This window comes from Microcebus murinus, chromosome 2 (assembly GCF_040939455.1).
Source record: "Microcebus murinus isolate Inina chromosome 2, M.murinus_Inina_mat1.0, whole genome shotgun sequence".
Classification (NCBI taxonomy): domain Eukaryota; kingdom Metazoa; phylum Chordata; class Mammalia; order Primates; family Cheirogaleidae; genus Microcebus; species Microcebus murinus.
The window spans coordinates 35016401-35043500 of NC_134105.1; the positions used below are offsets into that span (position 1 = coordinate 35016401).

General features: G+C 55.2%; 1 protein-coding gene and 1 long non-coding RNA gene across 3 annotated transcripts in view; one reads left to right on the forward strand and one right to left on the reverse strand.

The window, feature by feature from the left end:
* Window positions 1–5329, reverse strand: part of LOC105877501 (uncharacterized) — a 32064-nt gene extending 26735 nt beyond the window's left edge. The window contains exon 1 of the long non-coding RNA XR_001156991.3: window positions 4614–5329. This is a non-coding gene — a long non-coding RNA (uncharacterized LOC105877501). The remainder of the gene's footprint in view (window positions 1–4613) is intronic.
* A 131-nt stretch (window positions 5330–5460) lies between these two features.
* On the forward strand, window positions 5461–26065 carry DMBX1 (diencephalon/mesencephalon homeobox 1). Of its 2 annotated transcripts, XM_076010778.1 has the most exons (5): window positions 5461–5502; window positions 19265–19430; window positions 22388–22566; window positions 22821–23169; window positions 24196–26065. In XM_076010778.1, the coding sequence occupies exons 2-5, from the start codon at window positions 19277–19279 to the stop codon at window positions 24645–24647; spliced, it is 1134 nt and encodes a 377-aa protein (XP_075866893.1). In that variant the 5' UTR covers window positions 5461–5502; window positions 19265–19276; the 3' UTR covers window positions 24648–26065. The 2 variants fall into 2 exon arrangements, with proteins under 2 accessions (XP_075866893.1, XP_075866892.1); XM_076010777.1 differs by lacking the exon at window positions 5461–5502 and having other exon boundaries at window positions 19277–19428; window positions 22371–22566; window positions 24196–24647.
* Window positions 26066–27100: the final 1035 nt, after the last annotated feature.

Here is a 27100-nt window from a genome sequence, read left to right on the forward strand (position 1 = left end):
TCAGACCAACTGCCCTGCAGGTAGAACACCCCTCCTGTGTCCAGACCCCTCAGAAGGAGCTCCCTCAGCTCTCAGAGCAGGGGCATGTCCTGCCCCAACACCCTGCTTCAGAGGCTGACAGTTTAGGAATGCAGACGCTGGATTTAAGAGAAGAGTGAACAAGGGGGTGGGGGCTCCTTCCTGGTTTGAAGGCCAGTTACTCTAGGTGAGCACAGACATGTTCATACGTGTGTTGTACTTGGGCCTCTCCCTGGCCTCCTTGTGCACACAAAGGGACACGCTTGACACCACCACCCCCAGCCACATGTACATGGACGCACGCATGTATGATGCTTGGCTTTAAACATGCACTCACACACACTCAGGAGCTTACCTAGCGCACATTCAGTCCCTTCACACAGACCTGCCGTGCAGCTAAGGAACTAGGCTGCATCCACTCTACCCAGAGGATTCCTTCCAAAAATGGCTTTTGTCTGAAATGACCAAATAGCCACTCTGCCTTTAGGGATCAGGATCATATTAGAACCAGCCTCATATTAGAATACAGGTCTCACCAAACACACACCCACTTACACATCACCTCCGCCCACTCCTCACCGCAGGCCGAAGGGGAGTTGCTTAGTGGGTGCTCCCTGTTTCTTGGCCTCCTTTGCTTCCCGGCAGGTGCAGGCAGAGATGGAGCCCAGGCCAGCCTCTTCCTGCAGGCAGTCTGCCCAGATTACACTTAGCCTCTGCTCTGCAGCCTCCCAGATGGCACGGGGCAAATGGGGTTATAGGCCACCCCGCCCCTAATAGTAAGGTTACCTGGGGGCAAAGTGGTCAGAAGAAATGCAGTGTGCTCAAAGGCACCACAGGAACCCACCCCCATCCAAAGCTGGGAGTAAATAGGGTTTTCCAATTCCTGCTGGGCAGAAGGGAAAGGAGCTGGGAGGCAAGAGGGCAGAAGTGGGGAGACCCACTGGGTGTGAGGAAGTTCTGGAGGTGAGGGGCAAGTCAGGTAGTACTGGGGAAAGGCTAGGAGTCAGTCGGAAGCGAGGATTTGGGGAAGAGTAGGGGACCGAAAAAGGAGTGGAGTAGGTAGCAGCTGGAGCTAGGGAAGGGAGGACCGCCCAGGCAGCTAAGGGTGGACCGCTCGGGGTGTGTAGGTGGGGATACTTTCGGGTGGTCGGAGAGGGCCGGGAGCGCAGGGGTATCTTTAAGTGTAGAGGGGCAGTAGCCCGTCGGAGGGAAGGGACCGAGCAGGTAGCTGCCCCGCGCTGGGACTGGGGCTGGGGGTGGGGCGGGCTCTTTAAGCGGCGGCCGCGCTAATAACCTGTCCAGGAGATGGCTCGTGGCAAATTGCTTTGTTAGTCTTGTCAGCGCGGCCGGGGCCGCCGTCAGCGCGCGCCATGGATCAAGATGATGAATCGCCGCGGACGGCGCAGATGCGGGCGGCCCGCGGCCCGGCCCCGGGGTAGGGGTGGGAGGTGGAGGGGGCCGCGGGGGGCCCTGCCGCTGCCATTAACTCCCGAATTAGCTCTAAGCCGCCCACCACCCAGCCACTGCCCCGGGGAGCGCCAGCCGTGGGGGTGGGAGCAGGCCAGGATGGGGAGTGAGACCCGCGCCCCCCACCCTGAACTTGGACTCTGGCTCCTCTGGCCACAGAGGAGACTGAGGCTTCTGGGGGCGGGTAGGGGGACGCGGTCTCAGCAGCTTGGTGTTCTGGCTCTTCCAGGATTTGCCCTGCCTACGGAGCTTGGGGCGGGGGTGCGGTGTGGCCTGAGGGCGGCCTCATCCCGGCATTCTCCACCCCTTCCCTCAGCCCCACGCTGTGAGCAGCTGGGGAGGCTCCGAAGGAACCCTCCCTTAAGAGTGTGTGTTGGGGGGAAGGTAGGGGGCTTGGGTTGGGCATTGCCTCGGTAAACGGAGCCCAGAGACCAGAGATGGCAGGGCTAGGGCCTGGCCAGATCTTTCAGCGCAGACAGTTGGGACCCAGTGTCCTTTGAGTTTCCAGGCCAGCTGGAAATTTGTGAGCACCTGGTTTTCCCAAGTTCATAAGTTAACCTATCCCTTGCCCATTCCCCCCTTTGTCCAATTCGGATATATATCCTCTAACACACACACACACACACACACACACACACACACCCCCACCCTAGGAATTTATAAATGCTAGGTAATCCACATAAGCACAGCCTATACTCACGTACATATTTAAACATGCACACATATTTACAAATATAGGAGTATGTATGTATATATATGCACATACATACAATACAGGATAATGAACTTGAATAAACATATACACACATCCAGAAATGAACCACTGCCTATGTTCCCAGCCCCAGGAGCCCAGGAAAGTCTATGGGGGGGGGCAGTTCCTCTAGGGATGCCTTTTTCTTAAGCCCTTCGAAGGTGTCAGCCACAGCCTTGGGCAGGCAGATGGGAGGAAGAACCCCCAGCACAGTCTTGGGAGGGAGGCCCTGAACGATTTCCACTTCTTCTTAACTCCTGTCTAGACGGTGGCACTTTTCAAATGGTTTTGTTAAATCAGTAAAACCCACCCACGTTGTGGCATGACAAGCTTCCCACTGCGCCAGACCTCCCTAAGAATGTGTTCCCCTTCCCTATCCTACCCTGTTTCCTCCTGGACTGCCCATCCCTGCAAGTGAGCTTGCCACGGATTTTGTGTCTTCCCCCACACTGAATCCACTACCAACAGGGAGCCCAGCCCTCGGGCTGCGATGTCTGTGGAAGTGCGTGGGGGTGGGAATGTGACTGAGTGACAGCAGCTCTCTGCTCACAGTGTCCCTCGGTATGGAGGCCTTTGTATCCCTGTGAAGGTGGGGCCAGCCTGGTAGCGTGGGTTTCTCCAGGTCTGGAGAACTCGAGTCTGTAGAGGCCTAGTGTGTATCATGAGGCCATCCAGCCACCACCTCAGACCTCCACTGGGACAGCTGGCACAGGTGGGGGCCTTGGAGGCTTAGGATAGGCAGCAAGTGAGCTGGACTCAGCGTCCAGCAGACAAGTTCCTTCCAAGAGCGCATGCCTGGTTGGGCCTTGTGTCCCACCACCTGGAGCCCCCAGTAGTCCTCAGCCAACCAGCAAAACTTGGGCCATCCTCAAGCACCCTCCCCTGCCCAGCCTGGGCAGGTCTGGTACACTTAGGCCCAGGCTGGGTTGGGGTCACGATCCCTCCAGCCTACCCAGCAGGCTCTGTGCTATGGGGGGAACTAGGGAAGAATGGGTTGGAGCTGGGTCCCTGGGCAAAGAGGATGCTCTTTTCTTTCCTGTTGGGGCTAGAATTCCTCCTGGGCAGAGGAGGGGCAAGGCCTGCCTCAGCAAACCTTCCTGGCCTCACCGAGTAGGGTGGCTAGGAGTGGGGAGGGACTCCACATTGTGCTACCATGAGAGGGATTTTGTGTCCCCTCATTTGTGTGTCTCTATACATGACCCCTCCATGTCCCATGTGCCCATGTCTGTGTGACTGAATGACTGATGTGTGTGCAGGGGTTGCAGTTTTCTCCAGGATGATCAGTGTGCATGTTTGTGTGTGGAGGGCAGCCGGGTGGGGGCGCAGTGTGCTTCCCACCGTCTCCCCAGTTTGTGTGGAGCTCTAGCGCCAGTCCCGATTATCTAAGCCAAAGAGGCCGCCTGCATTCCCCTTCCCTCCCCTCCTCTCTACTCCCTCCCGCACAGGGCCAGAATCCCTGAAGAGAAATTAAAAGGTTATTTAAAGCCCCCGCCTCCGCCTTTCTTGTCCCTTTAAATCGAGCCTAAACGGTTTTGCTTTGGCAGAAGAAATCTTTTCTGGAGCTTTGGGGTGGGGGTGGGGGATCCTGGTGGGAGAGAAGGGTCTGAGCGGTCTAATCCTCTTACCGCCCCCTCCCCTCCCCTCTCCTCCCCACACCCCCTCCCCTCTCCTCCTCTCCTTTTGGAGGCCCATTGCTCCTCCTGCCCCCCACTGAGGCGCCCAGCCCCTAACTCTGGCTGAAGATGGACCCCGACCTTCAAATCTGCCTATGGCCCCTTCTGCCTGACCTGGGGCCAAATTCCTGACCCCCTCAACTCAGGTTGGGACTCTAAAATCTACTGGCAGCCAGCACTGTCTCCTCCTCATGCCGTAGCTCCTGAGCGAACAGCCCAGCTTCCAGGAGCTAGACCTGAGAGCTTCAATTATGGACCAGAGGGGGTGCCAGAACCAGGGTCCAGCTGCCCTGGTCCCAAGTGAAAGACTTAGTGCCCACGCTGCACCCAGCCACCTGGATTCACAACTACATTTGAGCTGAAAATTGCACAAGGATTCATTACACACATACACACACACACAAAGGACTCGCAGCCATTTGAAACTCCACAGTTACACATGGACTTATGGTCACAGGAACACCAGTCACAAGGACACACTCCACATGTGAATCACAGTAGCAGCCACTGAGTCCACAGGCAGGTTGCACAGAGTCCCGGCCACACAGAGACACTTTTCCCCACCCCCCACACACTTGGCCAACACCAACTGGCCAGCCACCTCCACAAGCCACACACAGAGCCCCACAGAGCCTCTGTACAGTAACTTGCCACCCCCGCACCCGCAGGCAGTGTGGGCGTTAACCTGTGCCCCTGGCACCCACCTCAGACAGAAACCTTTCCGGAGGCCAAGCATCCGCCTGGTCCTGGAGCAGACTCCAGAATGTCCTCTTCTTGTGAGCAGGTTCCCGCCGGGAGGGAGTAGGGCGCTGGCAGGAACTGGGGAGCTCCAGGCCCAGGATCTTCCCAATGTGGACTAGTGACCGACTGTGTTTGTCCCCCATTCCCGCGACAGGTGCCTGTGCTGTGTGAAGCTGTGAGTTCCACGCTGGTGGCCTCCCGGCCTCTCTGGGCGGCATCCTGCCGCCAGACAGGTGAGCAGCTGCCGGAGCTGCTAGGAGCGCCAACCGACGTACCGGCTGAGTGAGGTTGGTGAGTTCTGAGTGCGGGTCGTGGGGCGACGTGGTGGCGCGAGGGGGGGTGGTGACAGTGTTGCTGGTGGTGTGAAACTGATAGGGAGAGCGCGTGTATGAGCGCAGCTCAGGACCAACCTTGAAGGGACAGTGGTGGTGGGAGCCAGTCGGAGCGTCCCCTTGACACTTGTACGGCCCTCAGGTGCTAAGTCCCTGGGGAGGGACCAGAGAGGGGGAGGTTTCTCAGGACCTCTGATCGACCCAGGGATTGGCCTGTGGCTTCTGCGGACCCCAAAGAGGCAGAGATCCCTACACCGGGAGCCAGAGACCGAGGGACCGACGGACGCGGGCCGGGCCCGCGGACCCACGGACTGTGGGACCCCCGCCTGGGCCGAGAGCTGTGCTGCCGCACCCGCGGGCGGGGCGGGGGCGGGAGTGGAGCGTGATTGGCAGCCACCGGGGCCACTGGGAAGCGCGCGGGCCCGCGCCGGGCGCCCGGGAAACGTCGTTTAAAACTCCAGCCCCGGCCGCGGCGAGCGTAGATGGCAGCGGCGGCGGCTGCGCTGGCCGGGGAGACCAGGTGCGAGCGGGCGGGGCTGGCGAGGCCGAGCCGGGAGGGCGCCGGACCGTCGGGGCGGGAGGACGCGGCCGAGAGATCGGGGCAGCCCCCCTCTTGCCGTCCGGCAGTCGGGACCCGCTGGGAGGATCGGAAAGTTTGCAGAGGGCCAAGGACTTGGAGACAGCACAGGGACAGAGGAAGCGGCGGGGAAGCAGGAAGAGGGAGAGACAGGGAGCGATACCCGGGGCTGAAGAGCAAGTGAGAGCTAGCCGCCCGGGGAGGCAGAAAGACTGCACAACTCCGAATTCCGAGGCGGAGAGACAGAGGAAAGCGACCGCGGGCAGAGACGCGCCGAGGCGGAGGCGGAAGCTTCGGCCCGCGGAGACGCAGGCACCCGCAGAGAACGCTTCGGATCCGTCACGGTTTTGCCTCATTTGGAAGATATTACTTCGCCCCTGAAAAAAAATAAATACAAAAAAGGTTTGGATATTAAGCGGAGACAAATCCTTCTCGGTTGGGAAGGGGGCGGCGGGGAGGAGGGGGGTGGCCCGGGTAATGCGGAGCAGATGCGGCGCGGGGCGGCGCGGAGCCCGGGGGTGAAGGCTGGGCAGGGGCCGCGCCCGCCGCCCAGGTCCTCGCCCGGGAGCCCAGGGCCGCCCACGCCTCCTCTGCCTCCCGGTCCAAGCGAACTGCGCGGTGCCCCGGGCATTGCCCAGATCCGGCTCCCGCTCGCCTGCGCGGATCCCGTTCAAACTCAGATGCCGCCAAGTGCGCCTTCTCTCTCGGGGTTGCGATTCTGCATGGATTTTCTGGTCGGGGGTGGTTCGACGCTCAGCCAACCTCTGCCCTCGTAGACGCGGCCTTGGGCTAGGGTCTTCCAGGTGGGTGTTTGGGGTGCAGCGGCCATAGTCCCCTGAAATTCGTTTGCCTCCGAGGCCTCAGCTGGCTTGGGTCAGGCGGGCTCTGGCGGGGAATGGCAGGCCGGGGCCAGCTCCCGGAGCGGCTCTCGGCTCTCGAGCGGTCGAGGGGCTGGTGGGACTGCCTGGGTCTCTCCGTGTCACACGGTTGGACTGCGACAGGCTGCGGGCCCTGGTGGGCTGTGCGGGATCCCGGGCACCATCGGCTCAACTTTCTCTAGGGTCACAAGTCCCTGCAACTTGCAGAGGGGCCGCGGCCCCACGGGTAGTGCATGCAGGGGGCTTGAGAAGGACATTCTCTTCCCCAAATTCGCACCCAACCTGGGGGACCCCCGAATTTTTCCCGGATTCCAGTCAAGCTCGGTGTTGGGGGTGGCGGGCACTTCAGGCTTGTGCCTCGTCGGAGGACGGAGTCGGGACTCGGGAGCAAGGGGAGGCTGAGATCCGCGGCCTTTTCGTCCTCTTTCGGAGTTTGGAATTCCCCAAAGCCGAGAACCAACGGGCCCTCGAGCGCAACCTCCGCGCCGCTCTGCCTGGGGCCTGGGAAGGTCTTTTTCGTTTTACAAAAGTCCTCTGAGGCCGGGACCGGGCCAGGCCGGTGCTGGTTTTCTGGGAGCAGCTCCGGTTTCGGGACGCTGAGAAGAGAGGAGGGCTCTACTGACTCGACGGGCCTTCGGGGAAGGAGGCTGTTGGCCGCGGAGGTTGTCTGCGCCGCAGCCGCGGAGATGTGCAAGTTCCTAGTTCTCAGTCCCCACGGCGGGCGCCCCGTGTCCGTTTCCTTCGCTGCGATCGGGATCCTGTGCGCTGCAGGCGGGTCGGCTCTGCCTGGCGTCGATGTAGGAAGTCCAGTGGTCTATCAGTTTTAGGTGGGATAAAGTGAGGGTTGTTTTCGTTTTTCCCGGGATTCGCGTTGCACTTCCCGGCATCCAGGGTTCCCCCAGAAAGGGAAAGGCACTCTGGCCTAAAGACTGGTTAATTTAGTCCCTACCTCCCGTCTCTGAAAACCAGCTGTGTTTATGCAAGTGTGTAGACATAGAAAAAAATCGAATTTGCTGCCTAGTGAGAGCAAATTATCTGGATAATTGGCTCAAATCTCTCTCCTCTGTGGCTGGGGTAGACGCGGTCTTGGGACAAGAAGTGGGACCTTGCTACTAAGGAGGGGGGTAAACACCTTCCCCCATCCCTGCAGACCTTAGGGGCGGGACTGCTGTACAGAGCAGGAACCTGGCCGCGCCGCACAGACCCGGAGTCGGAAGTGCGGCAGGGAAGGGCAAAGGTGCAGAGGCTCGAACCCGCCCCAGGCGAAGGCCCAGCCAAGGCGTGCACCCTGGGCCTCCCAATGGGCTCTGACAGACAGCGGGCTCACGGGTCAGCTTCATGGGCATTAGGTGAGTGTCTGGGGGACCCCTGCACCCCCTCCCTGTCACTTTTGTGTGGTGGCGAAAGTGGAGCATTTCTCTGCTCTGAAACAAACCCTGGGCACTGGACACCCAGCGGTGCTCATTTGCTCACACACTGTTGATCTTGAGCAGGAAATAAATTTTCCACCCCACTGAGCGTCTGGGGCACCTGGAATCGGGGGATCTGCTGCTGTGGACCTCTGCGCCCGCTTCCTGGATGCCAGGGGTCTGGGGAGCAACCATTGGGGTTTGACGATGGGAGCACCTGGACTTCACCTGTAGGTTTTAGGGGCAAGGAGGAGAACCAGGCCCAGGGGCACAGCCCTCATCTCTGAACTAATTCTGTGTACACACACTTATTTGCCAGTCGTCCATATTGACGGTCACACATGGGCATATGTAGGCTGATGGCCACGCACAGGCTGACTCCTGGGGTACAGTCACTCGGGCCATGGGTAGCACACTTAGACACTCTCAGGTGAGAAGTCACATAGGTAGAGAGGCACAGGCAGATCTGCTGAACACACACAAAACCCCTCTGAAAGACACAGTTACGTATTCAGAGGTTAAACTCACAAGGACACTCACGTTCAGCACGCGCAGACGCCCCCTAGGGCAGCACTCAGAGGTGCCGCAGCCAGCCCTGTCTTGTGCAGAGTCCCACGCAGCCCACGGTGGGCGCGTCTACACTTTCTCCTGGCCTCGGTGCTCCCTGTCCCCCTGCTGGGTCTGGGTCCTTGTGGAGCTCATTTCCACCTCAACTTCAGGTTCCCTTTCCACCCCCTACCCCGCCCCTCCCTCTCTGTCCTGCTCAGCCGCCCTGCCGTGCCCATGTAAATGACAGCAATAAATATCTAATCAAGGCCTCAGGCGCCGCCGCCAACGCTCACCAAAGCCCATTACCGAACGGGTTGGGATAGGGAGGGGCTCACCACTGTGGGGTGGTGAGCCTCGGATGGGCGAGTGTTCTGGTCTGTGCATCCTTCCTGCACTGAGTGCCCCTCATCTCTCTGACCTTGAGTGAGTCTCAGTTGCCCCTTCTGTAGGAAGGGCACGGAGCAGTGCTCTCTGGAAAGTTCCTCCGACATCGGGGGCTGCTCTTTCCATTTAGTCACCTATCTGTTCTTATGACAACTTATTTGACTGGGCTCCGGTGCTGCCTGACCGGCAGAGATTTCAGCTTGCATACAGATCCCCTCTCTGATGGCCCCAGCTGTTCGGATTTTAGCCAGGCTTTCTCTGGTAAAGTGAAGAGTCCCCTAGAACTGAGATCGGCAGGCTGGAGCGCATTTCCCGGATGGGTCACTCCTTCTGGCTAGTCTGCTACTGCAGCGGGCACTGTTTCAATGTGCCCCAAGGTCACTGGAGCCCACTGGGTCTTGCAGCGCTGGGTCTTGAAGGCTGGGTCTTCCAGCCTTCACAGCTCTATCCACCAGGGTTTGTTTGCCTCTCGCTATCTCTCTGTACGTACTTTGTCACGCACAGTGCGGAACTTCGCTCTCTGTGCCCAGGAGACAGACCTTCCCTTCATTTCCTCCAGCTGTTTGGAGGCTCTAACTTGGGCCTGGAGCAGCTCTGCTCCATGGGGGACTCTGCAGTCCCTGTTTCCTGGCCCAGCCCCGATCTGCACCAGCCCAAAGCAGCCGGGCTCATCCCCAAAGGACTCCAGGCTGGGGCCAACCCAGTGGGCAGAGCTGCCTCCTCTGTGCCCTTCAGAAGCCAGGAATATTCTGGCCAACCCTGTTCCTGCTGCATCTCAGCTCCATCCAAGTCTCCTTGGTCTTGGTCTACGCTTTAGCTCAACTATGCCGGAAAGGAAGCAGAGGATGGAGCGATTACCCCGACAGCTCTACAGGGTCTGCGGTCAGGCCCCTCTGCTTCCCCTGCCATCAGCCTACCCTCAAGAGCAGATGCTGGACCAGAGAAAAAACCCAAAACTAGCCTTTCCCATTTTCTCTCCCTCCCCTGGCCTCATTTTGTAACCTTTAAAAAAATTAACTCCAGCCACCTAATTTCTCTGCACCCCTGCAGGGCCCCCCCCCAGCATTAAGGACCTCGGAAAACCATAGGACTGTAGGCAGAGGGGCCTCCCTCAGTCGCGCCCCATTAGCCTGCGGGGGGCTAATTACCCCAATTAGCAGCTGATTTATAATTAATGGCTCGGACCGAGGGATAATTGGATGTTAATGGATAACAGTTTGTGCAGGAACTAAGCGCTGAGGCTCCTCAAAAGGGCTGCGGACCCAGAGCTCTCCCTGCTGGTGCCCCTCCTACTGGCTCTGCCCCATCCCTGAGCCAAGAGGGCAGGGGAGACTCTCCTTTGAGGAATTTTGAGCTCTACATGCCTGCTGTGAAGTCCAGCACCCCATCCGACCTGATCCTTGCAAAGCCACATACTTTCAAACCCAACTGGCTGTTGACCTTGGCTCCAACTCCATGTTCACTTTGGGGGCCCTCAGTGGAGCCAGAAGGAGGATGACTGAGATTCTTCCACCTCAGTATCCCATTCCCTTCCTATGTGGGTCAGGCAACATGGGGCTCACAGTGGCAGTGTGGGGTGTCATTGTGTCTATATCAAATGCCACTGGTGGATGGGGCATGGCCAAGCGAGAGCAGTGGCCAGGGCGGCTCAGTGTGGGATGGGGTCAGAATTCAGTCTGTGGCAAAGTTGGGGCCACAGCTGTGGCTGGAAGGTGTCTTGCTTTCCTGGCGAGGACACTGGACTTTCCCTGCTGGGGCCAGGCAGGGCAGACAGGGTGGGGAGGAGACTCTGGGCATTGGCTCACTCCGTTCCGGAACCTGTTGCCCTTCTCATAGGTCCTAGAGCTGTTTTCCCGTCACTCAAGGCATCTGATTGTCCGCAGTTACCCTAGAATCTGAGCCCCTTGAGCTGGAACTCATCATGCTACCCCAAAGTCCATTGCATGACAAGCAGTGGCTGTGTCTTTGTTCGTGGAATGAATGTCTAATGTTTCCTGGGCTGGGCACTCGGTACTGAGAGCTGGCTGGGGAGCCAGACTGTGCCTTGGAGCAGCCCCGGACTAGCAAGATTACGTACAAGCTCTGGTGAGCACTGAGTTCACACTTTGGAGTGTGACTCCTTCGATTCCATCCTGGCTAAGCTGCTGAGCTGTGTGGCTTTGGGCAAATGACTTTCCCTCTCTGGGTCTCAGCTTCCTTATCAGACAAATGGGAATTATGAGTTTGTTGTGGGGATTGAGATGCTGCCTGTCAGGTCTCTATGAGGATGGCTGGTAAAAATAGTTATTATTTTATCTCTGGCAAAGGGCAGGGAAATGGGCAAGTACAGTCCAGTAAGGTAATGCTGTGATAGGATACCTGACCCGGCCTGGGGCACCAGGGGAGCTTTTTGGAGAAGGAGGTGCCTAAGCTTAGCATGAGGAATCAGGAGTTCTCCAGGTAATGCTGGTGGAGGGACAACATTCCCAGAGGAGGAGGCGGCAACTTGGTGGCTTTGGATAGCCGTGTCTCAGTGGCGGGTGGAGGGTGATGGTGCAGCATGTTAGAAGTGGGCTGAGGGAGGAAGGGGAGATGACAAATTGGGGAGATGGAAACAGGCTTAAATGTGCACTGCTGGGGCATGGGAGCAGAGCTTGGCAAACCAGAGGGAGGGGGATGTACCCCAGATTCCCCAGCTCTTAGACACCCAGAAACAAATAATGTCATTAGCTCTCATGTATGTCTCTCTCTAGAATTTCTCTTTAACCACTCCTGGTGGTCCTGCTCCCACACTGAATCCCATAGTGGAGAAGCAGGGCTGGGAAGAATCGGCCACTGGGAAGGGCCACTGGCTTTCTGCACCTTTGAGTGGCTGATATTGACAGTGGAGATTCAGGGAGCTTGGAGCGTTCAGCAGTAATCCAAAAATTGATCTGGGGCTCTTAGAGCTCCTGTAAAATGAACAGCATCTGAGAGGGATTACCTAGGGATGTCCTCATCTCAAGCCTATTTCCAGACCACATGCCTGCAGGGTCCTTGGTCAGGGTAGGGTAGGGACCTCCATGCCCCTTCCATCCTATGCTCCCACTGCTGATTCCTGGCAACACAGAACTCGGGACAGATGTAGGTATAGGGGCACTTACTGGGATGGGGGCTCAGCCTTCGCAGTTCCTGAGCAGGTGACTCACCTTCCTCGAGCCTCAATTTCTTGTCTGTAAAGTGGAGATTAAAATAGTGCCTCCCTCATAGAACTGGGGTAAGAAGTTAGTGAGGTTACCAGAATTGAATATCTGGCATGTGCCAGGTGTAGAGTTTCTCTTAAAATCTCGGACCCAATAGCTCAGAGTTGGAAGACTTTTACATGATCTTTTTTAGCAACACACGCACAGGCATGAAAGAATCCCTCCTCCTCGGCCTCCCTCACAGGTGGCCAGCTCTGGGTTACACACTTCTCATGATGGAAGTCTCTTTTCCTGCTGGGGCAGCCCATTGGGTCAGTGTCATGTCAGAAGAGGTCCGAGATGGTAGGACTCTCACCAAGGTCACACAGCAGCCTGGAGATGGGGCAGGAGCCCTGGCCTTATGCTCCTGGGTTCGTGTATTTGTGATCTTCTACCTGCCTGAGGTAAAGTCCTGTTGGACTCCAAACTGTGAGGTAGGAGGGACGGCTGCAGAGGCCTCTCCCCCTAGAGGGTCACCAGAGAAGCTCCCGGGACAAAGAGGCAGCAGGATTTCTCAGGGAAGGAAGTCCATGGCAACAGGCTACCCTCATCCCTCCATCTGCCACTGTCACTCAGGCCCTAGTACGGGGCCTATTTCTTGGCCACACTCTGAACATAAACATCAGACCAGACAGATCTTCAGAGACAGAGACCCAGGTTTCCATCCTGCCTCTACCACTTACCAGCTGTGGGACCCTGGGCAGGAGAGTTTATCTCCCGAGTCTCCATTTTCTCATCCAAATAATGGGGATAATAATACCTATCTGTAGGGTTGTGCTGAAGCTTATTAGAGGATATACCTAGAATGAGCAGAACAGGACTTGGCTCATGGTAAATGTTCAATGTTCATTTTTTGGAATGTTCAAAAAACTCAACGTAGCTGTTGTTGTTAATGAGCTGACGTGTGTCACTGTGCCTGGAATGGACAGAGCAGGTGAAATGCTCAGAGAATGTTGGTTTCTTCTCCTTCTACTTTCTTTCCTCTCCTTTAAACAAACTTGTGCTGCCTTGCTCCCATTGTGTGTGAGAATGAGAAGAAACGGAGGGAGAATTAAGAGTTCAGAGGAGAGGGAGAGGTGAAGAGCGGTGGGGCAGGCCTGTGGGGTGGCCGAGCCGGATGTGACCGAAGGATGGGTCCACTTTCCTTTTAATCAAAGACGCCTTGCGTGCAGTTTCCTGGCAGAGCTGCTGTTAATTTATAAAAAATGCCCCCTAATAAAATTCTGCTTGATTCTTCGATTGGCTGGGCATTAGGCCGCAGCCAGCAGCAACGCGGGGACATAACGGATGCATTTGCAGATTTGGAAAATTAAAGCCATCTATATGGCGCCTGTGGCGGGAGATCCGCCGATCTGCTTGCTTAATGAAATATAAAGATTCTTTTAACCAATGTAAGCACAATTCGACAGCTTGTGAAACGCGGCCGTGCCATGATGGATGGCTCTCCTGGCTCGCCAGGAATTGCGGGGCGGCACCTTTTAAATATATAATTGATTCTGTTTGGAGTGTGCAGTGGGCTGAGCCCACGCCGTGCCCGGCCCGGGGCCAGGAGTGCAGGGCCCCTGTTTAGAGGCTCCTGCAGGCCCTGAAGGGCTCTGGCATGGGTGGCCTCCTGGTCAGGCCCACCAGCACTCAGAATGGGATGTGGATGGGCTCTAGCTGTTAGGCCTGGCCCAGGACCCTGAGGGCAGGCCCAGGTTGCCCCTGTTGCTGGGAAAGGAGCCACTGGGCAGTGGTCCCCCAACCCAGGCCTATAGTCCTGGGGACAGAGGAGGTAGTGAGCTAGGACTCGGAGTGTCCATTCCTCCCTGTGGACCCTACTGGCCTGTGGCAGCCCTACTCCCTCATCATCTCTGGCCTAAAAATCTTCCTTATCCACTTAAAATTTATTATTTAGTAAGCACCAACTATGTATCAGGCTCTGTGCTAAGTGGTGCAGAAACAGCAATGTGTAAGTCTAATCTATTTTCTCTGTGTTGATCTATCTCTTTGGTTTTTTTCTTTCTTTCTGTTTGTATTTTTCTCTCTTGTCCTCTCTCAGACCCTGTTCAGGGGTGGAAGAGCCACAGTACACTGGCTTAGCAGCAGGAGATGGGGCCAGATGACTTCCTAGGGCACCATTTAGTGTACATTCCTCTGGCCACATGCTCACACATACATCATTTGCACACATGGGCTCACAGACATGCACACTCACCGAGACATACAAAATAGCCACAGACACTCACACAAGCACAGACAGATGCACGTGCAGATGTGGACAAACAGACAGATGTGGACAGTCCCAGTTGGGCTGCACACATGCGTGGTCCCACATATTCACTGAGGTGAGCTGCAGACATAGGGCTGTGTGGTACCACATGTGTGCAGCTTGGATGGTAAGTGGCATCTATAGTCAAGGGTCCCTCTGTGGCCTCAGAGGAGACCCAGGGCCCTGATGTCCAGCTGAAGTGAGGAAGAGGAAATGAGGCTGGGGAGAGAGGAGCTCAGCTGGGAGGATTTGGGTTCACGCACACAAGCATGCATGCCAGGTGGAATGTGCTTTTTCTTTGCTATCTTCCTATTGCCTTGGATCAAATCAGGGATGACAGAAATCAGGGAACGGAATAAGCTGGGTAAAATCCTACATGACTGGGGTTGGGAAACACTAGCTGGTGGGAAGAGCTTCACCTGTGGAAACCTGTTTCACCACTTCCTAGCTGCATGGCCTTTAGCAAATTATCCAACCTTTCTCACCTTCCATTTCCAATCTGTAAGATGGGGATAGAAGAGTCCCTCCCTCCTGCAGTGTTGGGAGGGTCGATGGAGGTGTCGGATGTATCAGAGGCACTTCATAAATAGTTGTTATTAGTTCATTCATCTGATCCGTATCTCCTGGGCCCTGCTGCTTTGCAAGACCCTGTGGTCTGGGCTGGCTTCAGTTCCTGGCTTCAGTTAATAAAAACATGTTGTGCATAAAAAACTGTGAGATCAGCAATAATTAAGTCAATTAAAATGTCACTTACCACATTAATAGCAGTGAGTTTTAAAGCAACAAAGCCCCTGAGTTTGGTGGGAGAGGAACATTCCAGCCACAGGGGTTGGGGAGGAGAGAGGTAAAATTACTTCTTAACTCTGTTCTCCTTTCCCCACCTGGAGCTTGTGACACCTTTTTAGAGCCTGGCTCCATCCCCACATCTGCTGGAAAAGATGGATACCCCTTCCCAACATTCAACACCCCCTCCTCCAAAAGAAAGAAGGAATATAAATGCAAAATCACCTGTAATCCCTTCTGCTATCTCCCAGAGGTAACCTCTGTTAATATTTCAGGGTATAGCCTTCCAGATTTTTTTCTATGCATAATTTATATATACATTACAAAAATGGGATCCCATCATGCATACTGTTTTGTTACCTGTTTCTTCCATTCAGCAATAGATTGTGAACATCAGTACATACAGATATCTCATCATTGTTTTAAACTGTGGCACTGTGTTCCATTGTGGGCACTCCTGTCCCTTGTTTACTGAACTAATCCTCTCTCGATGGACAGTTCAGTCCCAATTGTTTGCCAACATAAGCCAGTGCCGTGAAAAATGTTTCTGTGCACATATCTCTGCATACTTGAAGGATAAATTTCTAGAAATGAAATTGTCGAGTCAAAGACGATATACCCTCTAAAGGCTTTTGATGCAAGGACTAAAGAGCTCTTTCATCAGTGAGGTAGGAGAGGGACATTTCCCATTCCCCTAGATAAACCTGCGTAATAATTTTTCTTCATATTTGCTAATCTGCTTGGTAAAAAATTATATCTCATTATTTCTATTTTTATTTCTTTGGTCAGTAAGACTGACCTTTTGTCATATGTCAGTTAGCTATTTCTTCCTTAATGCATTGTTTTTTCATTTACTTAACCCGTGTTTTACTAAGGTGACCATCTTTAAAAAAATTTTTTTTTTTAATAGACAGGGTCTCACTATGTTGCCCAGGCTGGCCTCCTGGGCTCAAGTGAGATCCTCCTGCCTCAGCCTCCTGAGTAGCTGAGACTACAGGCATGAACCAGCACATCTGGCTTCTCTTTTATTTTTATCTTTATTTGTACTATTTATTTTTTTAAATCAATTTTGCTATGCCATATACAGTATGCGGTAAGTATTTTTCCAGATTTATTGTTTGCCTTTTCTCTTTTTTTTTGAGACAGAGTCTCACTTTGTTGCCCAAGCTAGAGTGAGTGCCGTGGCATCAGCCTAGCTCACAGCAACCTCAAACATCTGGGCTCAAGCAATCCTTCTGCCTCAGCCTCCCGAGTAGCTGGGACTACACACATGCGCCACCATGCCCGGCTAATTTTTTCTATATATATTAGTTGGCCAATTAATTTCTTTCTATTTATAGTAGAGATGAGGTCTTGCTCAGGCTGGTTTCGAACTCCTGACCTCGAGCAATCCTCCCGCCTCAGCCTCCCAGAGTGCTAGGATTACAGGCATGAGCCACCACGCCCGGCCTGCCTTTTCTCTTTATTTATGGTGTTTTGCTATACTGATGTTTAAACACTTTTTCATCGCTATGTCTAGCATTCTTTCCTCTTAGGTTTCTAACTTTGGGGTTATGGCTATTTTGCAGAGTGGGCTTCTGTGAGTGAGTGTTGTTGGAATGTGTTAACATGTGAGTGTTGACTCAGAAATCTGTAAATCTAGCCCTCAGCTCCAGACTCTATATCCCACTGGCCATTGGACATTCATACTCGGAAGTCACATTCATATTTCACTCTTGCCATGTCCCCCAAACATAATTTCCATTCTCTCCCTCCCCAGACCTGCTTCTCCAACCTAATGCTCCTTATTCAGGAGAAGAGCCATCCGCACTCAGCTGTGCAAGCCACAAACTCAAGTTATCCTTGTTTTTGCCCTCTTCTTCTCACATAACTAACCTGTCAGCAACCATGTTGAAGCTACTTTGTACGATGTCTAGAATCTGACTGCTGCTCACCCCCACCTCCCCCTTGGTGAAGGCAGTGTGGTCACCAGCCTGGACAACTGCAGTGGCCCAGTGGCCTGGTCTCTCTGCTTTTCTTCTGGCCCCCTGCAGTCTATTCTCTGGATAGCAGCCGAAGTGCGCTTTTAATAACAAACCCTATCATTTTACTCCCCTGTTCAAGACCCTCCAGGGGCTTCCCATCACACTAAGGGTAAAACCCAAGCTCCTCCTCTGGTAGCCGGCTCCTTCCTGCTCTCCAGCTTCGCCTCCTCTACTGGCTCCACCCTCTGGGCTCCAGCCACCCTGGGTTTCTTTCTTTCTTTTTTTTGAGACAGAGTCTCACTCTCTTGCCTGGGCTACAGTGCCGTGGAGTCAGCCTAGCTCACAGCAACCTCAGACTCCTGGGCTCAAGTGATCTTCCTGCCTCAGCTTCCCAGGTAGCTGGACCCAGAACTACAGGCATGCGCCACCATGCCCAGCTAATTTTTTTTTCCTATTTTTAGTTGTTTTGGCTAATTTCTTTCTATTTATAGTAGAGATGGGGTCTTGCTCTTGCTCAAGCTGGTCTCAAACTCCTGAGCTCAAGCAATCTTCCCGCCTCGGCCTCCCAGCATGCTAGGATTACAGGCGTGAGCCACCATGCCCTCCCCTACTCTGGTTTTCTTGCTGTTACTTGTACACAAGCTTTTTCATGCCTCAGGGCCTGTGTCATTGCTGTTCCTTCTGCCTGGAAAGCCTTTCCCCCAGAGCTTCACGGGGCTAACTTCAAGTTTCTGCTCAAATATCAGAGAGCTCTTTCCTGACCACACATTACAAAATGATCTCTCCTTTCCCTCTTGTCATTCTCCTCCCTGCCTTATTTTTCTCAGACCACTTATTCCTGTGTGATGTTATTACATGTATTTTTATTTGTTGTTATACATTCTCCCCATCCAGGAATGTAAATTCCATGAAGTTAGAGACTTCGCTTGGTATTTAGTAGGTGGGTGCTTAAAAAATACGTGTTGAATGATTATGTGTAATATACAAATGTGCCAGAGTGTCATGTTTGTGTGTTGATGTATCTGCAGCAAGAATAGATATCTGTAAGAATGTCTGTGTGTGGAACTGTGGGGATGGTGACGTTGAATCTGTGTGTGTGAATAGGGCGGCTTCTGTGACTTCCTTGCCAAGAATGTCTTTGCACACGTGTTTGTGCATGCAACGTGTGTGTGCTTGTCTGCGACTGTGTGTTGGTGTGCATGCTGTGGATGTTTGGCTGTGTATGGTGTGTTTCAGTGAGGATGGGAGCTGATACACCTGGTCATGTCTTCCTCCCATCAAATGGACCCGCCATTGCCACAGCCTTCCCCTTCCACCTCTCACACCTGGGATATAGGAAACATGTTTCTATCTTTGGGAGACTGCAGACGTGGGTCACATCCCCAAAATAGCATTTCATGCTGGTGCAGAGTGAGTGCACAGACAGGACCATTGAGGCTGTGATAAGGTGGGGCCCTGGATTAGTTGTGTGGCCTCAACATGCCACTGTTCTTTCTCTAAACCTCGGTAGACTCATCTGTAAATAGGGCTCATTGTTCTTGGCCTGCTTGCTTCTTGGAGAGATGGTGAGAATAGAGTGAGATAATGGCAGTGAATGTGTAACAGTCAACAATAATACTCTTATGTCTGTGCAAGACATCAAGGTTTTAATCCACGGTCTCATCAGAGTGAATGACTCAATGGGGACTCTAGCTCTGGACTTGGCTCCAGGTGGTCCTCAGTGGGACTTTGCTGATTAAATAATAAGTGTGTGAGTGAATCAGAAATGTACCAGTGGGGGAGTGCCTAGGTAATTGAAGGAAGAGATGATTGCATAAAGCAGCAAATGGGCTGGCAAATCACAATGACCAACACCTTTGAACACATATTGTGTGCCAGGCCCTATTGCAAAGGCCTCTCTTAATCCTTGCAACAACCCCAAGAGATAGGTACTATTATTAACTCTGTTTTGCAGAATCTGAGGGTCAGAGAAGTTAAGTGATGTGCCCAAAGCCACAAAACTCCTGAGTGGGGGCGTTGAGATTCCAGCCCAGGCAGGCTGACTCTAGAGCCCATAACGTTAAACCCTACGCTGGTCCTGCTGAGTGAATCAAAGAGTGAGTGGGCGGGTGAAGGACTGAATGCAGGAGCCCTCACACCCTAAGCCATGGGCAAGACAGGCCACTTCCTGGTGGAGAGCTTCTGCCCCCTCGGAAGGTGGGCATCCAGGGTCTGGACTGGGGTGGGTCTCCCTGGGGTAGAGTCTGACGGCCCTGCCTCATGTCCTTCTCCCTCTTCCCGTCAGCAGGCGGATGCTGCCATGCAGCACTACGGGGTGAACGGCTACTCGCTGCACGCCATGAACTCGCTCAGCGCCATGTACAACCTGCACCAGCAGGCAGCCCAGCAGGCCCAGCACGCCCCCGACTACCGGCCTTCGGTGCACGCGCTCACGCTGGCTGAACGCCTGGCTGGTAAGGGCCGTGGGGATGGCACCATGGGGACAGGACTGTGGGGGCTGGGGAGGAGGGACAGACTGGAGGAGGAGGCTCTGGAAGGCAGAGGGAAGGAGCACTGGCCAGAATTGTTCTGGGCAGCTCAGAAAGGCTCAGGTCACTTAGCAACGCAGAGATGTCAATTCAATATCCGTGCATGTATGTCTGGAGCATGCCTTGTTTGCTAGCCCTGTTCAGGGGACTGGAGGGTCCCTCTGCCTTCACATTCTCTTAAAGCCTGTGAGGGAGGCTTTAGCCCCATATCACAGATGAAGAAACCGAGGAAGGAGAGTGAGGGACTAGTCCCAAGTACTATAGCTGGGAAGAAGCTGGAAGGAGCCTGGAATGCCCAGGGGAAGAGGTTCCAGGCACAGGGAATTGTAAATAATCGTGGTTCCCACGTTTTGAACACCAGCTGTGGGCTAGGCTCTGTGCAAGTTTTTCTCTTTACATGGGCACCTTCAGTCCCAATGAGGAGAGGGTGTTATCTCTATTTTAGGGACATTTTAAGGAAACTGAGGCACAGAGAAGTTAAATCTGGGTGGCAGTGAGGTTGGAGCATGACATTATGGCTAAAACTATGACCTCTGAAGTCACAGACTTGTGACTAGTTCGGGGTTTGCCCACTCACCTCTCTTTTCTCTGAAGCTCAGTTTCCCCTGTTATAAAAAGGAGACAATGGCAGTGCCCATCCCATAGCATGCTTGGGAGGTTACTTGAGGTAACATGTGAAAAGTATTCAGCAGAGCCTCACAGGTACTTGGAAGTTACTATTACCCAAAGCCCAGGGTCAGTACCCATGAGGGAGCTGCAGCCTGGTCCCCCTACTCTTGGGTTAGCTGGTTATTGCTCTGTTCTGCCAGCCCCTCAGGGATGTGAGAAAGATTCAACATGGGGAGCTTGATTTCCTGGGAGATGATGCCACCCACTCCATCCTGCCCCAGGCCAAGCTGGTAAACTCATGTGGGCCCAGCCCTGTGCCAGGCTGTCCTCAGACGACTTCACAGCACTCCTAGGGAGAACAGGGGCCCACAGACCCATGAGACCGCATGGAAGGAGTGTGGCCAGGGTCAAATGATGGAGCAGCTCAGAGAAGCAGGATTAGCTGGTGTAGTGAGCGGGGGCTTTCTGCAGGCTATGGGGCAGGAACCAGGCCTTAAAAAGGCATGGCAAAGAGCAGGGACCAGCGTGAGCAAAGGCATAGAGGTGAGGTGGGATCTGAGGACATGGCCTGGCAGGTAGGGCGTGGCCAGTCCCACCACTCCGTTAGACGCTGCTAGGCCTCTGGCAGGACTCAGTGCATAAAACCTCCAGATCAGTGTGTAGGCATTGGTCTCCAGTGTGGGGGTGGTGGATGCAGTCCTGGCCTAGCTATGATGGGTACTTCCTTGGTTTGGAGTGATTTCTCTGTGCCCGATCTGGTGGTGACATAAGCTCCTGACAGTGTTCTAGGACCCACGGACAAGAGCACAGAGAGGAGGAGTCAGGAACAGAGGCTTGTTTCTGCTGGTGAGGCAGAGGAGCTGGGGTATTCAGCCTACACCCCAGTTCTCTGATTCCTAAGAGAGAAGGCCATGAGCTCCAGGTGAGCATTTGTATGGAGGCCTCGCCTCTCAGCAGACATTCTGGCCGTGATACAGAGAGCCTGGCCTTCCTGTGACCACCCCTGCTCGCAGTCCCTGGAGCCAGCAGTGGGATGCTGAGCTGTTGCTCCCCTAACCAGGCTGGGGCTGCCTGAGTGGCCCCCACTCCTTCCCCTGCCTCAGGGTGACCAGCATGATCTCAGGGCTTGGGGCTGGGATTAAGGCCAGTTTGTGAGGGGCTCAGGGCTCCCTCTTTAAACAGAAAGAGTATCCCAAAGTCTGGAGCTCCCTGGAGACCCGGTTGCCTCTTTCTTCCCATTTAGGGTATTGTGGATGACTCCACAGTCCCCACAGTGCAGGGGAAGGACTCTGGCAGCCCTGTGCAGAGGCCGAGACCTCTGAGAACTGGGGTTCCTCTCAGCACAGATGGGGCAGGAGCCACATATGAGGTGGCGGGAGGCAGTGCGGGGTGAGGGACTAGTCAAGCAGAGGGGCTAGAGGTGGACACAAGCCCGAGGCAGACGCTATCTTGGGTGCTATCTCGGGTCTGTGACCAGACCCGAGGGCAGGACATGGAAACAGTGGTCCACCAGCCCCATCTTCCCTCCAGGACTGGGGTAGTTGGAGCCTGGTCTTTTGTCCTTCTGTCCTTGGGGAGATAGTTGAAAGGATCCAGACTGAGTCCAACAAGTTTTCCCTGAGACCTGAGGGCCCTGCCAGAGCCAGGCTTTCTGTGCAGGAAACATAAGAGCAGGAGCCTCTGGCGCTGCCCTAAGAGACTGGTAGGAAAACTGGGGTGATGAGATTTACACGCAGAGGACGGAGAGTTATGTGCTGGTGAGTTCTCTCTGCATAGTCAGACTCCCCTCACTAGGAGGTGAGCACCCCAGGCTGCCTTGTCACAGTCAGGGCTAGGGTTCTGACAGTAAAGAAGTCTTACTATCCAGCATCCCAGGGCTGCAGGGTGTTAGAACCTTTGAGACATGGACTTACGGATCATTAGCATCATGTAGTCTCAGAATATTATACTCATAGTATCCTGCGACTATGGACCTCAGGGCAATACCCAGCTCCCCACCCTCCGTGCCAAATAAGGACGACCGCCGCAATCACATGCCTGACAGCCATTCATGGAGACCTCTGTGGTCCTGAGAGTGGATTGAAGGGTGGGGAGTTCTTGAAAATCCAGCTGTATGGAGAGGGATGGGTGACTCCCAAGGGCAAAGGGCCAGAGGCCAGCTCTGGGAGCAGCCTGAGTGTCCACAGTGGGTCAGAGCAGGATCAGATTCGAACCTATTTCCCATAATTAAATGGGCCCCCTCTCCTTGCCCTCCAACGGCTGTACATTTCAAGACATCATCTTGGAGGCCCGCTATGGCTCCCAGCACCGCAAACAGCGTCGCAGCCGCACGGCGTTCACGGCTCAGCAGCTCGAGGCCCTGGAAAAGACCTTCCAGAAGACTCACTACCCGGATGTGGTGATGCGCGAGAGGCTGGCCATGTGCACCAACCTGCCTGAGGCCCGGGTGCAGGTAGGGCCAGCTCCCCTGACCAGGCCTTACAGACAAGCACCTGGCTCCTTGTCCAGCAGCCAGCATTGCCTCCCTCATGCCAGGGTGCAAAGCCTGTGGTGACAGGAGGGGAGTTTTGGGAGGGAGAGAGGGGGTGTGTTTTCTGGGGTGGGGGGCAGTGTTGCCATATACAGCCTCTCCCCGAGCACCCTGCTCCACAACAACCCTACGTCTTCTTTCCTCTCCACTTCTGACTGCTCCTCTCCTGTCCCCAGGTGTGGTTCAAGAACCGCAGGGCCAAGTTCCGGAAGAAGCAGCGCAGTCTGCAGAAAGAGCAGCTGCAGAAACAGAAGGAGGCTGAGGGCTCCCACGGGGAGGGCAAGACCGAAGCCCCGACCCCAGACACCCAGCTGGAGACTGAGCAGCCCCCCAGTCTGCCCAGTGGTGACCCCCCTGCTGAGCTCCACCTGAGCCTGTCCGAGCAGTCGGCCAGTGAGTCAGCCCCCGAGGATCAGCCCGACCGTGAGGAGGACCCCCGGGCAGGGGCTGAGGACCCCAAAGCTGAGAAGAGCCCTGGGGCTGAGGGCAAGGCGCTGGGCTGCAAGAGGGGCAGCCCCAAGGCAGGTGAGGCTTGGGAGGGGCTGGGACAGGCTGGGGCCTGGGTGTGCGAGGTGGCCAGAGCAGGGGGTGGTCAGCACCTGGCACTCAGGGGCATCACCAGAGCGGGCCTGGGCCGGGTGTTCAACCTTGAGTTGCTGAGTCGTGGGAAGGTCTCTGTTGGTTCTGTGGGAGGGGTTGGGTGGCGGGGGTGGTGGGGGACTTGGGGAGCCCAGGGCAAACATTATTTATCAACCATCTGGGAGTATTCCAATGTTTTAGTAATGAGTACGGACATACCGGTGCACACCGAGTGAGTGCTGTGTCGGTACCAGAGATTCCCACATGAGCAGCACAGCTAGGGGAGCTGCGTTAGGAGTGGGTGGGGACTGTGAGCTGAGAGCTGGAGGGAGGGGGTGGGATCGGTGGACAGAGGGGAAAGCAAAGTAACAGCCCTTGAAAAGAAAGAGGGGCTCCCCAAGGACAGACATGGGGGCCTTGGCAGGGTCCCCCTGGATCCCTCCCTCCAGGGGTTTTTTTTTTTTTTGTTTGTTTTTTTTTTTGAGACAGAGTCTCGCTTTGTTGCCCAGGCTAGAGTGAGTGCCGTGGCGTCCTAGCTCACAGCAACCTCAAACTCCTGGGCTCGAGTGATCCTTCTGCCTCAGCCTCCCGGGTAGCTGGGACTACAGGCATGCGCCACCATGCCCGGCTAATTTTTTTTTTATATATATATCAGTTGGCCAATTAATTTCTTTCTATTTATAGTAGAGACGGGGTCTCGCTCTTGCTCAGGCTGGTTTTGAACTCCTGACCTTGAGCAATCCGCCCGCCTCGGCCTCCCAAGAGCTAGGATTACAGGCGTGAGCCACAGCGCCCGGCCCCTCCAGGGGTTTTGAGCAGTGCTTCAGGGATGGCCTGGCTGAGATGGATGGATATGGTTTCAGCCACAGCCTGTACTGTCTGCAGTGCCAAGAGGGTGGGACGGCTGAGGGGGCCTCTCCTGGCAGATGCACCCTTGCCCTGAGTGCCTGGTTCTTGGCTGTCTGTTTGCAGATTCCCCAGGCAGCCTGGCCCTAGCGCCTGCAGCCCCAGGGGGCAGCCTCCTGGGCCCCTCCCACTCCTACTCCTCGTCCCCGCTGAGCCTCTTCCGCCTGCAGGAGCAATTCCGCCAGCACATGGCGGCCACCAACAACCTGGTGCACTACTCATCCTTCGAAGTGGGGGGCCCAGCCCCCGCTGCCGCAGCTGCCGCTGCTGCTGTGCCCTACCTGGGCGTCAACATGGCCCCCCTGGGCTCTCTGCACTGCCAGTCCTACTACCAGTCCCTGTCAGCAGCCGCTGCTGCCCACCAGGGTGTGTGGGGGTCCCCACTGCTGCCTGCACCCCCCGCAGGCCTGGCACCTGCCTCCGCTGCCCTGAACAGTAAAACCACAAGCATTGAGAACCTGCGGCTCCGGGCCAAGCAGCACGCAGCCTCCCTGGGACTCGATACGCTGCCCAACTGACTGTCTGGCCTTCAACCCAGCCAGGGTTCCTGGGTGCCCCCTCCCAGCCCCATGGTTATCCCCAGACGGCTCTCAAGGAGTTAACTCTGTGAGCCCAGGGATCCTGCGCCCTGGCATCCTGTTCCCTGTTCCCCTTCTCCAGCCCCAGCCCGAGGGGGCACCCACACCTACACACCCTCTGCATGGCCCTGCCTGGACCCCATGGAAGCTGAATGGGGAGGAGGTGAGAGGCTGGGGTGCCCCAGCTTCCCTTTGGGAGGCGAGAGGCTATCACTGGCTAGATCCCCACCTCAATAGACCTTCTCCCTTCTTTCCCTCCCCTTCTGCCCCTAGTCAGTCGATGTGTGGAATGTGACATATAAATATAAATATATAAAGCTATATTTTCAGGCACCTGCCTGCCCCAGGTCCCCTGCCCTGCACTCATCTCTTCTCCGCTGCCACCCTTGCCTCCACCTCCAGCCTCTGCAGCTCACTCCAGCCTTCTCTCTCCCTGACTCCATCTCCTTTCCTCCCTCCCTCCATCTCCCTCTCCCTGCCTGGGTCCGTCAGGCCCTCTCTGCCCAGCCTCTGCCTTTCTCTGTGACTCTTCCCTGACCCCTGGTTTCTTCCTTTGGTGCTGACTGTTTTGTGTCATCAGTTCCTAAGCTATGTTTTGTTTGGAGTTGTGGCTGTTTGGGTTTTAGTAATTTTGCTTCTTCTTGTTCCTCTCCTTCTCTTCCCTCCCTGCTTCGTCCCTGCCTGCCTGTCTCTCCCCGCCTGCACCCTCTCCAGACCCCCCTGCTCCTTCCCAGGCTCTAGGGGCAGCAAGGCCCTAGCTGGAGACCCTGTGGCTCAGGAGCTGCAGGCAGGAAGTGGCACTGGCCCCTGCACCCACCCTCCCCCAGGCCTGACACCCAGAAGGAGTCATGGGTCACTTTCTCTTCTCTCTGCTCAGTGTCGAGGTCCCAGTTCCCTGGATTGAGGCGGCGATAGTCAAGCTGGGGCAGGTGGTAGAATGGGCAGCATCCCTGCCTGTAAGTCCTCCCAGGACAGTGGTCTGGTGTCAGCATTCACCCAGGACTGACCACAGGGCTCTGGAGCTGTCTTTGGGGAGACGTCCCTGGTGGGAAGGAGGCAGCAGGGGGAGTGGGGCCTCAGAGAGAACAGGGTTGGCGCTGCTCTCCCACACCCAGACTCCAGGCTCCACAGGTGCTGTCCTCCCAGGAGTGCGCCTGAGCCAGGCACCCAGGCTGAACTCTGGCTCCTGGTCTCGGTGAGTGCAAACCATACAGAGCACACAGGCTCAGGCTGCTGGCGGCTTCCCGGAGCCAATTGTTGAAATAAGGGCTTTTGTCCAGCTAGTCTCTGGGACGGAAAGGTGTGTTTCCCTGGCCAGGAAACCCAGCTCAGAAACTCCCTTTCAAAGCTGTGTGACCTTGAGCAAGCCTGTAGCCTCTCTGGGCCCATTTCCCCGGCTGGGTTAGATGGCCTGTGAGGCCCTGTCCAGCTCTACATTCTCCCTTCTGTGCTCACAACCTTGCAAGTCAGAAGTTTTTAGTTAAATTGACAACAACAACAACAAAGCTCTCGGAAGCAGCATGTATAATTAGAAAATTACTATTGGCTTGCTGTGGATTAAGAGGCATTGTATGTGTAAGCGTCTCTGTGGACCTTGCCTCGGTTTCCCCATAAGTATGATGGTCCCCTTGTAGTTCAGACAATCTGGATTTGATACTGCTTTTCTTGAGTTCCAGTGCCAGCTTCCGGGTCATCTCATTCCCATGCCTTCACATGGTCTCAGGCGCTCCGGGCAGAGGGAGGAGGACAATTTGGACAGATTCCTGTCCTGGGGTTGATCCCCAACCCCTTGTGTCTCTCCAGTGAACACTCCAACCCCCACCAAAGCAGCTGATCTGAAATCCAGGATAAGGATTCCTATGGCTCGCTTCCTGTCCCAGCGGGAAGAGAGGTTCTCTTGGTGCCCTAGTAGGATAGGTTTGCAGGATAGTCAGCATCCATCATCCCTGCAGGGGGGTCAGTCTGGGCTGGGGCAGGTGCAAAAAGCTTTGGACAGGAATAAGGTGAGGGGGATGTTAGCTGGAGCCAGGAAACCTGTGAACAAATCAGTGGAGACGATAAGTGGACCACAGGGAAGGGGGTGGCCAGCTCCATGAGAGACAGGGTCGTGAGGCCTGGAATCCAGGCTAAAGACCTCACCTCCACATGGCAAGTACCATGACAGGCAGCTGAAGGTTTCAAGACACCCCTGAGGTGTCTTGCTGAGGTCTGGAATTTGGGAGGTGCATGTAAGAGCCATGGCATCATCATCAGAGGAGAGACTTAGACAGGGGTCTGGGAGGTTGGCACAGACTCCAGGAGAGATGGAAGGGGTTCCGAGGCCCATGGCGCAGCGACTGTCCTCTGGGATCAGACCCCAGGAAGTTCTGTTTCTAAAACAACAACAACAAAAT